Here is a 13444-nt window from a genome sequence, read left to right on the forward strand (position 1 = left end):
TACTTTAAATGTATTCTGTGGGTTCGAACGCTCAGTGTTCTGGGTGATACATATATAAAGTTGAAAGCATTAAACTTCGAAATGTACGGTGTCACCGTTTTTCTACTAGCAGTCTCCTTAATTTGTTTTTATTTAATAGTAAACCAATTAAATGTTTCACCAAATTAGTTAAAAATGGTTCTACAAAATCATTTGAAAATCCTTATATCAAAACACAACCTTCATGGACAAGTTCAGAATTCAAACCACTAATATAATTTCTTAATAATAGAGTTTAACTAAAACCCTTTCGCCTTTAAACACGAGTCATGGCTTGATAACTTTTGTTACGATTTTTAATTAAAGTTGCGCTAATAAAGAAACACGTGATTCTTTGAGCGGACTAGACAAAACGAAACAACCACTTAAAACAGTAAAAACCCAAATTGAAAATCTCAATAATGCTCTGATTGTATTCCCATCAGCAATTTATCATGTTTTAATTATCTTGGAATTGCTTCAAAATTTCCATAAGGGATGAAACTATAACCATGAAGATTAAAAACAATATTTGGTACCAAATAAATGCGAAAAAGAATAACTGTTCAACAAGCACGATGCAATTCGAAAATCTGTTTTATATTAAATAAATCAATATGGTGTAACGGCAGAAAACGCATTACGTCAATACAACTGACAAAAACAGGTCCATCCCATGGGCTGTCCTTAACATAATTCGAGAGTGCTAAATGCAAGTTAATCAGTTACAGGATGAATTAAATGGAACGCAATCTTGCGCTAAGCTCTGGAAATATCAGTACAAATCACAGTAAATATGCGTTGACAGAACTGTCCAGAGAAAATACAAGAAAATCACTGAGCTAGGTAGGGCAACCGTAATTTGTAATGGGCACACATTCTTTTTAGTGGATGACAGGAAAATTACCCCTTCCCCCACCCCGAAAAAAATAAATAATCATAGCCCTACCGGTTCTTCGCCAGTGCCCTCAACAAAGTGACCCAATGCAAATCCTGCATTTCAACAGACTCAGTGCAAAAATAGCATGTTGGCTGATTAACGTAAAAGGGGCGCACTAAAGGTTGAACGTAATGTTTCATTAAATGCATTATTGTGTTTAACTCTTTTGACTTTAATGCTTAAAACAAAATATTTTTGCATCCTTCAACCTATAGTATGCTTATTTAATTTGTATGATACTGCTTTTGTTTATCAGGTTTTAGAATTTCAGAAATATTGTCTTAAATTATTCGTAGGTGTTAAAAAATAAAAAGTCAAACATCAAAACAGTGATTGGTATTTACGTATCCTGGCGACTGCAGATGTCCTATTATCCTCCTTGATTTAAATAAAGTAACTGGCCAAACACTGAATTATTTCCAGACAACCAGTTCATTGTTAAGTTTTGGTATTTTTTATTCATGTCGGAAAATAGCTCATTGAGCTAATATGTCTTGTCCTCATGTACACGATGCAGGGTACCATTAGGATTAGGATTGCACCATTGAAATACAAGCAAATATAAAAGACTACACACGTTTAGACGAAGAAAATAGCATTTAAGGGCTAAAACTACTGTCAAAAGTTATTTAGAAATTAGCCTCACATTATTGTTTGTTTACATCGGCTATGACCCGTGGTAACCCGGTTAAGAATCCCTTAAAGTCACGTGATTCCACATCCTGATCTATGTTTGTGCTTAGTGTACTTATAAGCTTGTACACTTGTAAATATCACTCATCTTCTTTCGTAACTTGGTTATTTGGGTATCTTATCGCTTTTTGAAATATGTTTTGTTACATTTAAACTGCAGATATATATTTTTCAAACCAAAATTGTATAAATAAAAAAATGCTGTGATGTAAATGTCGTGTAGGTGTCTTTATTTAAGTAAAAGAGTTATCTTCAACAGGATATTTTATGCGTTGTCAGGTCGATTCCTTTTATTAGAAGTTAAGAAAACTTAAGAAAGTCGGTGTGTGTGTGGGGGGGGGGGGCCGGGTGGATATTAAATTTCACTTAAAGGAAAATCTGTCCGACTGTCTGGATGTGCAGAATGACTCTCCCCGCCAAATTTGTTAAATCATACAAACAGGCGGTGCACGTTATATTTGACACGAAACAAAAACGTTTAAGAAGTGTTTCAAGCTCTTTATTTTGCCAAAGTAGCAACAAAAGTATAGTGAAAAATATTTTTATTCCTAGTTTAGTCAATAAAGCACAGGGAATAGTGATTATAACACGTATCAAACAATTATGTGACATGTCTTTCATCAAAATCAATAAAAAGTTCCTGCAATAACAAAAGCATACACATTGGCGAACTGATTCAAAATTACTTGAGCTAAACATACCATTTCATTATGTTAATCAACACAACGTCTATGAGAAAATAATTCAATAGGGTTATAACTATAAATATAGCGTAATGAACATAACGAAGTCATATTTAGTTACCCTTACTTACAATAGTGCCACTCTTTTCCATTTTGAATCATAATCATTGGGCAATTCATAACTAATGTTGTCTTACAAAAGTAGTTACAGGGGCATAATATAAGTTTATGCAAAGCTATAATTGCACTTTAATGGGTCTTGCATGCGACACATCGTCTATATGTACAAAATAAGTGCCAATTTATTTTAAAATCCCTCACTGCATGACAAAGTTACAGCCTAAATACGACCAGATGGACTGTATGTGCATGCCATAATGATTCGACTCCAAGTGAGAACTATAATGTTGAGGTAGGGTCGTAGGTTTTGCATACGAGACGTCGTCTTTATGTACTAAACATATGTGCCTTTTTTTTTTTAAATCTGCCTGACAAAGAAACAGCCCGGACACGACCACCTTCTTTGTAAATGCATATTAGCATCAGGATTAAATACATATATTTACAAGTGTATCCTTAACCTTGAGGAAGGGACGTGGGCCTTGTCTACTTAATGTACTGAAAACACGTGCTAAGAAATTTCAAATGTCTTCCTTTCATGACAAAGTTACGCCTTGGCTCGAAAATAAACGGACGGACAGACGGACGGTGTGATTTTAAAACACCCTCCTTCGGGGGCATTAAAATGCTGGCATCAACCAAAATTGTGTTTTGAAAGCACTACTTAATCTGAACCCTCATCCCAATCCCACTCATTAGTTTCACTAGCTTCACTCCATTCAGACGACTCGGACGGAGATTCTGATCTCTCGGAAGGAGGTTTAATTGATGCAGCATATTTGCAGTGCGGACACCCAACGTGGCATGGGATATATTTGCTAGGAAGTTTGGCAAACAGAACGGAACACCCATCTTTCGCGATGAAAAGAGGATTTGGTGGTTGCGCGAGACGCATCCATTTCATGAATTTAAAATCAAACATAAAGCAATTTGCTACAGAATCATAAAACATCTTCTCCGTTAATGCAAAGATCTTGTCTTCAACGAACCCAACGCCAAGTATTCTACCATCATCTGTACGGGTATAAAGTTTTGAGATATCAAGTTCGGACCACTCTTGATCTTCCAAGCAAAATACACCAAGGGAATTGCTGGAACTCAAAATGTCCCACAAATAAATTTTATTACCTACAGGAAATATTACTGTTCCTTTGGACGACCCAGTAGAACAATCATAAAATTCTCTGTTGGTGCTTATACTTTTAATATCCCTCACAAAGAATTTATTACATTCACGTCCGACGTTATAGATATACACGCAGATGTAGCGGTCTTCTGCAAGGCAACAGGACAGGCCTAAATGACAATATTGGTCTAACGGTCTAAATATTTTTGTTTGGGATATAATGTGGGTCATTTCATCATCGTAGTAAATCGAATAAGCTACTGCATGGTAGCGTCTATTGCCATAAACGGTTATCAAAAGGCATATTTCATTTGTTTCCTTTATGGCTAAGACACCGCCAATGCACATCTCACTCTTTAAATCATCATTGTCTGCGATTTTAACATAATGAGTAGACCACTGCTTAGATTGCAGATTTAATTTAAAGAATTCCATCACTCCATCAGGATGAGGGTCATCCACTTCTAGAAAAATTTTGAAAGCATATAACTCATCGCCTTTACAATTCAGTGTGCAAACAATATCCGACTCCTGTTTTACACCACTTAATGGTGGAAATGGCATCCAGCGGTTTTCTTTAATCGAATACAAATCAACAGCAAGCTCATTAGAGTCATTTTCCCAAGCGAGAAAAAAAACATCTGTAGTTGGATATATGTCCACATCCTCATTCAATAACATCTGCTCCGCCTCGGAATATTTCCCAAAGCACTTGGGAGACGATATCACAAATTTACAACTCTTAACAACTCTCTTGAGAAACGGAAGAGTCATATATGTTAGGTCAAGCGCCGAAAACATACTTTCAAAGTTCTTAGTACGTTTTTCCGAATCAAATTCTATCCACTTTATAAGAAAATTGAAAAGGTCCTCTCGTGGAACGTAGCTCAATGTGGGGTCAGACAGAAAAGCAGTAACCAAATCTGGCAACATCAGCAATGATTCTGACTGGTTCAAAACGTAAGGGAGATGGGCTTTAATAAAATTCAAGACATCAGGGCTAGGTTTCAGATTGTACAAACTAGCGATGTTGGAAATGGAGACGCAGTTCTCCACCGTGAGTTCAACATCGTAGAGATATCTCCTACAGTCTACCTTAAGACTGTCAATCTGCAGATAGTCGACTACTTCAAGCAGGTCCTTGATGGTTGAATAATCAATAACAATTCTGCCTGTGTATAGGTACAACAGGACCATCTCTACAAACTCGGGCTTTCCAATTCCTATATGAACCTCTCCTGCAAAATTATATCAATAAACATAGAGAGTCATGAGTCAGAGTATTGAACGCATTTCAAAAGGGCCATAAATTTACAATCAATAACCCAAGACAGCTTAATACAATTCGGGAGGCAATACAATTATTCCATGATTAATAAAGATGATCTGTACTACTCATTGTGCTCAATCTTGATTGGACGATTGTGACGTAAGATATTGCCTGTTTCACATGAAAATTGTCCATTATACAACCATAATGATTTGTGTGATCTGGCTGGTTTACTAGTTATATCAACTGTACTCGAGATATCATGACATAAAGTCACACATGTATTGACGAAGCCTTGGGTTGGACTGTTTTTAGAGAGCAAACTTGTGCAACTTGCCCCAGAGTCATTCGATGGTTTTGACTCCATGAGTATGGTCTTTTGGGTGGTGTTTGAACACATTAATGTTATTCGTAATTTAAGGTAGCGTATAATATATTGAAACACAGACTGTTAAAATGTATTGAAACATAGACTGTTTAAATGTATTGAAACACAGACTGTTTAAATGTATTGAAACACAGACTGTTTAAATGTATTAAAACACAGACTGTTAAAATGTATTGAAACACAGACTGTTAAAATGTATTGAAACACAGACTGTTAAAATGTATTAAAACACAGACTGTTAAAATGTATTGAAAAACATACTGTTACAAATTTTGAAATACAGACTTGATGAAGTTTAATGAACACAACATTACTGTAATATAAAGATTTATGAGAATTCAATGCCAATATCTTATTAGTGACATGTACAGATTTCATTACACTGTCCATCATACAGTTAAGTAATCCCATCATTCATCCTGATATTGTGACAAAATTGTGACGGGCATGTGTAAGATTTGGAAATTGCAAATCTTACTTGCCTTTAAGACTGTGCTCAACATTTGTACATACTACCAAACATAGATTTGTTGTAAAAATAGCAAAAGTTATTGTCTTTTACTAACCCAGTTAAACGTCACATATATAATATAAGAGGCTAGAGTGTTAATAAGCAATTGATGATAGAATCCATTTGATGGATAAATGCATGTGATATATGCATGTTATAACCCTAGAGATAAACTTGGGCACTGTATGCTAATGTACACCTTTTTGTATAAAAGAGAGCTAAAGCTCATACCGTGTTGTTTCTCCCGAAGACCACATCTGTACATTGACTGGAAGTACGGACTGTGTACCAACACACAAGAATGGGCCTTCATGCTGCGCTGGTGGTCCTACAAGGAACACATTTAATATTTAAGGTAACACTACACATTTTACTCTCCTATGTTGACAGTGTATCTGAAACAATATAATAATGTGATCTGACATATTTGAAAAGTTTGGAGTGACAACATTATAACACATTTTACTACAATATCCAAACCATGTTTAAATCCTGACACATAAATCATTTTTGACTGAAGAGCAAACCAAGACAATGTCAACTCTCGTCTGTTTGGTTTTGATGTGTTTTCAGTCTATAGAATATATAGATATGGACCGTGCAACAAATGTGCACATTGTCTCAGGGAACAAGGGTACGAACTTTCAATCTAAACAAGGCTGCAGCTTAAATTTCATAAGGGAATAAACAACTGATTGTGTATTCACATTAATACAAATGTATTACTTGAACAAGGAAATTCATTAAATTGATATCCCCCGCCTGATAAGACGAAGAAGATGGAATGGAATTTGATCCAATGATCTATATTTAGACCCCATGAGACGAAGTTTCAACTAATTTAAATTTTAAAGAGGCAGATATTCTAATAAAGTTTCACGAAGATTGGAGCAGATTTATGCTTCTGTTTGTGTTTTCAAGACTTACTAGTATCTTACACTTGAAAGAATGATCTATTTTGGACCCCATGCTTCTCACTGAAATGGTGTACCAAAATTGCATCAAGGGAATTTGAATGAAATCTGGCCAATTAAGCTTAAAATATGAGCTCTGGACATGATTATTCAAAGATTTGACCATGCGCCCAAGTTTGAAACTAGTCACTATTTTTTTTTTAAGAAATACTCTGAATAAGTTTCATAAATATTGGACTAGACATATTGCCTCTAGTATATGTACCTAAGATTTGACTTAGTGACCTGTTTTTATCATATGTGACCCACAAATAAAATATGGTTAGATTTCATAAAAGTCAACATTCTGTCAAAGTTATCTGGCCAATCATTAACATGATACGCTTCCAGACAAAGAATCTAAAATTTGACCTGAGGATTCACATGTGATCCAATTTTACATTTATCCAAGTATTCATCAAAGAGAAAAACATATATATTAAGTTTGAGGAATAGTGGACAAATATAATGTATCGATTGTCCAAAGGACTTTTTCTTATGGCCTAGTTTTTGAGCTCATGTTACCCATTTTTAAAATACAGTTGAGACTTGATCAAGGGAAAGATTCTGACCAAGTATAAACATTATCTAACTAATCCCTACCAAGATATATTTTCAATGTATGGTTCCAACTTCCTTACAAAATAATACAAATTTTGACCTAGTGACCTATTTTTTTATCACATGACACATATGACCAAGTTTTATAATTGTCCAAGAGTTTACCGAGGGAACATACTCATTAAGTTTCATGGAAATTTGACTAATTATATGGCTCCAATTTGTTCCATAAATTGGACCATGTAACCTAGTTTTTTACCCAATGTGACCCACTTTTACAAGCAGATGATATACAAAATCACCCTCCTGAAACCTTTTGATTCAAAAGGGGCTAATAAACTCATGCAGAGTATAGATAAATTACCTTATGGCTTCCAAATGACTATTTTTGTATCAGTCCTTACCCCTTCTCCAAAGGACACTGTTATGTCACAGAAGTCCGACTCTTCTAAACTTTGCTTGTACAGTTGTTCCATTACTGTCTGGTTCATCACAATAGAGTTGTCCACCTTGCTGGGAGCAGGTGGGGCCTTGGACTGCAGTTCAACAGACATTGTACCTACAACATTTATACAATATAAACAGTAAGTAAGATACAAAAATCGTGGTAAAGTTGATCCATATGACCCCCTGATTAATAGAAATAGAATGGTTTAACTCTTTATGAACCAGAGAGACACTGGATCAAGTTTAACAGAAAATGTACCTAGAACATCAATGTTTTGTAACTAGGATGAACAACTAGTGGGACAGTAGTCACAGTATTTTTTTTCCAAAACTGACTTTAATTTTGACAATTATTATTTGTGGTACAGCTGACCCCATAATCAGATGATTCATTTTTACAGCATTGACAAGAGCGGTCACAGACAGCTATATCCCCCGCCTCATGGGTGCATTTTTTGTAACGCAAGCCAATCAAGCCAATCAAGTAAGGGTAGTTTCTCAGGAACATAAGAAATGCGTAAAATTAAGAAAGGGCAATAACTCTTTCAAAAAGGGCCGAATCGCAAAAGCCTGACAATATGCGCGGCGTCACTATATAGTCATCAATCTGTGAAAGTTTGGTTGAAATCGCATGAAAAACGTAAGAGGAGTTGTGAAGAAACCAATTTTAAATGTAAAATAAACAAAGGGCTATAACTCTTTCAACAAGAGCCGTCGTAAGACAGCGCGCTCGACTACGCCGCTTTGACTAAGAATACAATAACGATTTAATAATACCAAGTTTGGTCTCTTTATGTCAAACCTAACTAAAATTATTCGATACATAAGGTGACTTTGATGCTGCCCTCCCACCAGCCTGCCCAAACAATGACGCAAGTCATTTAGATAACTTGATTTCCCATTATGAAAATGTGATTAAGAATATACAAATATGTCTTTCAAAGGAAATTAAATAAAAAATAAAAAATTCAAGGGCCATAATTTGTATTTAGGCTTAAAACGGAGTTATGTTTCTTGTTGTAAGATGGTCGTAAATAATTTGAATTTTATTAAGTGCATTTAATGAACGGTATAGAAGTTTTTTTTATTAAAATCCCAACTTGCCCTTAACTTTTACTTGCCTAAAACTTTAACCTAAGTCAATCAGGGGCCATGACTTGTTTTAAGGATATGGAGTAATGTAACCTCATTGGGTGATGGTCCTGAACAATTGTGTGAAGTATTAAGTCAATTGAATGAAGGGTATAGAAGTTATTAAACAATATCCCAAGCTGCCCTAAAACTTTAACCTAAGTTCCATAGTCAATCAGGGGCCATAATTTGTATAAAAGATAATATGGAGTTATCTAACCTCATTATGTGATGGCTCTGAACATCTGTGTGAAGTATTAAGTCAATTGAATGAATGGTATTGGAGTTTTAAGTGAAAATCCCAACTTGCCCTAAAACTTTAACCTGCCCTAAAACTTTAACCTAAGTCAATCAGGGGCCATAACTTGTATTTAGGATAGTATGGAGTTATGTAACCTCATTGTGTGATGGTCCTTAACAACTGTGTGAAGTATTAAATATATTGAACAAAGGATATTAATAAATATTCCAACTTGCCCTAAAACTTTAACCTAAGTTCCATAGTCATTCAGGGGCCATAATCTGAACAACTGTGTGAAGTATTAAGTCAATTTAATGTAGGGTATTGGAGTTTTAAGTGAAAATCCCAACTTGCCCTAAAACTTAAACCGGACGCCGATGGTTGAATCGCAAAAGCCCGACAATATGCGCTGCATCACTATATAGTCATCAATCTGTGAAAGTTTGGTAGAAATCGCATGAAAAACGTGAGAGGAGTTGCGAAAAAAATGAATGTGGGACGCACACAAGCACACACGCACGGAATCGCGCCTACCATTACTATATCCCCTCGCCTTTTCTAGGCGGGGGATAACAATCCCTGGATGCTGGTTAGAGGATGAACAGTGGACTGCTAGAAGAAATTGTTTCAAAATCAAACATTTATAAAAAGGTAAATTTTAAGGGGTCACAACATGTACTTCGTAATGGCGAATTTCTGTTCCTGGTCGGTGCATTTTGTTTGAATATGCCGTAAAGGTCAATCTTACTAGCATAAAAGTTATTAGATTATCTCAATTATTTTAGGAACTATGCTCTATTGATTAGGTCCGTTTGAAATTCATGATTTTTTGCACATGTGTCAGGGCTCTCATTAGGCTGATATTTTTGGGAGAAGTGACTTCTCCCTTCAGTCAATTTAGGGAGAAGTGGGGAGACTTTAGGGAGAAGTGATACTTTTCGTAACACCTGATACAAAAACTATGCCATACCACACACCTAAGTTTACATTCACATTCAAATTAATTGCTATAACTATGATATAAAATGTTCACAAATAATGTACATACATGCCATATCCCCCGGCGGGGGGAAAAATCCCCCGGAATTTCGATCCATCCCCCGATCTCCCGGCGGGAGATAAAAATCCCCCGGAATTTTTATTTTTTTTTTATTTTATTTTTTTAAATTTTACATCAGGCAATAATGACAAAGTGAAACCACAGTATGTGAGTGTAACTCTCCAAAAGGAAACTTTTACAACAAGTGATCAATTAATTTGTAGTAATTATCAAAGGCAAAGAAAAATTACTCTTTTGGAAGGAAGAAATTAATAATATTTATTCTATTCTCTTATTGTCTGAAAGTCATCATAGCTGATAGAATTAAGCACAATTTTTTTAAAGACTTTGGAGGAAGGTAAATTTAATTTAATTGTCTCGAAAACATATTTTTCCAATGACGTATTTTGTTCTTCAAGTGCATTACAGTATGACATGACAGTGTATCATAAAAATATGATAAATCATGACATAAAATAATTCTGTATAATGAAAAAGTTAAGAGGTTTTCAAAGCAAACTATATGTGAATACATTTTTTCATACTTGCGTCTAAAAATACTTTAAAATTTCACCAACTTAGACCTGCCAAAAAAATCCCCCTGAATACAACCAAAATCCCCCTGAATTTTCAGCCTTTTGATCAAATCCCCCTGAATGGTCTCCAGAAAATATGGTATGTATGAATGTATCATTTTTGGCTCAGCAAAAGTGTATTTGTCAATGTCACATCTCCAAATAGCATCTAAAATGAATCAAACACCAAGACAGCTAAGGATTTGAAACAATCAAAATGACCTTATAAATGAACTGTCAATATAGTAGGGGGGGCGAATCTTATTTTGGTACGTTCGGGATGGGTACGAATGTCACATTCAGCTATGCTGTTATATGCTTGTCTGTGGCTAAATAATTTTCAATATGCTGACATTTAAAAACCAAATGACTTTTAAATCACTGTTCTTGATGAAATTTTAACCAATACATAATGGGAGGTTGAAAAATATAACTCGGAAAAATGTTCTGACAAAATGGCGATCTTGCCGATTTTAAAGTCATTAACAGGAGAAAATACTGTAAGTAAACACTACATAAAGCAAAAAAAGAAGATATTTTTGTGTTTACAAATCATTTCATCATGAACAGTTCACTTAAACCAATCAAATATTGTTGATACGTCATGTTATTGATTTTCTTAGCGCCACCTTGCCGATGGCCCGAGATGGTTATGACCGTCTGCTTCAAAACAACAATGTATAAAATGTCTTGCTTTGTTTGTTCAATACATATATCAATTACTTTTTAACTTCTTTAATGCTTAACAAGATTTTTCATAATTATGTCGCCTTTTCAATCTGATTAAAACAAACTTATTTCATTTGATCAGGGACTTCTCAATGTACATTCTGATTGGTTGACCATCAATAGCTCCGCCTGCTGGCGATGTTTTGGTAATTGGATGACACTGCCCAATTATCGGATTAGGAGATTACCTAATTTTATGAATGGCTAATTGCGGTGTTTTGACTAATGTGACAGTGGCCAAAGACTGCTGATTGACAGATTTACAATGTGCTATTTTTTTCGGCGAAGTCAATGTCGCTTTGATGATAAAAATGGGCGAAGTCTGGGAATTTTAGGCGACCACTTCGCCCAAGTCGCCCCCTCGCGAGAGCCCTGATGTTTACCTTATATTTATTTATATATTATACTAATTTTCTTTCATGAACAATTGTGGAATATTTTTTTAAATGACATATATTCACTTTTTTGACCAAATTTTTGAATAAAATAAATATTTTTTTTATTTTATTTTAAATTATTTAAAAAAACAAACAATTATATTATAAAAAAGAAAAGTATTACTGTATCCAGGCAATGTGACGAGCACCTTCGGGTCAAATGACACCAAAGCGGGAGCTCATTCCCACCAAATCACTACATGCATGTATATGCTTTGCATTTATTTTGAGTTTATTCATGTTTGATCAGAGCATGATCGTTTTATAGCGTTATTTCTGGTATTCTTAAATATTTTGGTGGAATAGTGATAAGTTATGTTATGTGACGTGATAAAAAGCCCCCAAAAATGGATTTTAAAACATACCTTCTGGTGCCTTTAGATTTGGTAATAACAAGCTGTCCGGTGAACTCAGACAAGTCAGGTGCATAGTCATTAGAGCCCCCTCGTGACTCGTCATTCTTAAATACCGTCCAGCAAGACTAAACATCGTGACCAAAAACAGGGCGCATTTTCACTCCGAGATTTGCTTGAATGCATTACTGTTAACTTACAAATTTTCCTCTGGTGCCGCGTCCCAACTGTATTAACTATTGTGCCGTGTTGAGATTGTAAAAGGGGCAATGTGGTTCAGTGCGTTATTTCTACAACGATCCGAACAGGAGTGTTGTAACAATGGCAATTTTGTTTTTACGGGAGGTAATTTTGCTTTAAAAAAATCTAAAAGTAAAAACGTCCAAATATGAAACGTTTTTTCAGAGAGTGGTAGTGTTTTTTTTTAAAATGGCTAATCGGCACCCATTGTCTACATAACATTATGACAAAAAAAAACATAAATATTATTGCTATGTGGTATCGTGTTAAGAAAAACATGCATTCAATGAATACTTATGATATGACAATTCAATTATTTAATATTAACTTCATGCTCCAATGACAATCCACAAATACTTACCAAGACTTACTTGTGAACCAGTGGCAGAAGTCAAACGTAGTATATATGTTAATAGTATACCTCACATAAATGTGTCCCTTCTTTATATATATATTAACTCGATCGGTCTGTATATCACTGTTGTTTGATGAAAATCCAGTTTAATGACTTCAGCGGTCCATATTATATTTTTGGCCGGTCCGGACCTCGCCAAAATGGAATCTGGATCGCTGACGTCATACAATTGGTAAGTGCGGCTTGCTATTTTTAGCTTTATTTTCATTATTAGCTTTGTTCAATAAAACACATTTAAATCGCTTTAAAAATATTGAATGGTAATGAAAATTGTTCGATATAATATGATAAATATAACACACCACTTCGGGGCATATTGCATTATAAGGACCAGTCACTCAGCTCCCGAAGGTGAATGCCCCTCGGCTTAAGCCTCGGTCCATATACACTTTCGGTGGCTGACTGGCCGGTCCTTATTATGTCATATGACCCTCAGTAGAGTGTTATATTTCTTAAATGCTGACTTTTGCGAGCACGTGCAGTGCAATGACCGGGACAAGGATTTATGGTTAGATGATAGATTAATCTTTCTTTGGTCGACTAGAATTGCGTTATTCCAGATGGCTGAGGTCAA

At 35.1% G+C, this 13444-nt stretch overlaps 1 protein-coding gene across 1 annotated transcript; it reads right to left on the reverse strand.

Moving 5' to 3' along the window:
- Positions 1-2134: 2134 nt before the first annotated feature.
- LOC128206767 (uncharacterized) lies at positions 2135-12531 on the reverse strand. The gene is made up of 4 exons (XM_052909453.1): positions 12416-12531; positions 7668-7822; positions 5981-6077; positions 2135-4818 (listed from the first exon to the last, which is right to left on the reverse strand). The coding sequence occupies exons 2-4, from the start codon at positions 7815-7817 to the stop codon at positions 3119-3121; spliced, it is 1947 nt and encodes a 648-aa protein (XP_052765413.1). The 5' UTR covers positions 7818-7822; positions 12416-12531; the 3' UTR covers positions 2135-3118.
- Positions 12532-13444: the final 913 nt, after the last annotated feature.

Source organism: Mya arenaria, chromosome 10 (assembly GCF_026914265.1).
Source record: "Mya arenaria isolate MELC-2E11 chromosome 10, ASM2691426v1".
Classification (NCBI taxonomy): domain Eukaryota; kingdom Metazoa; phylum Mollusca; class Bivalvia; order Myida; family Myidae; genus Mya; species Mya arenaria.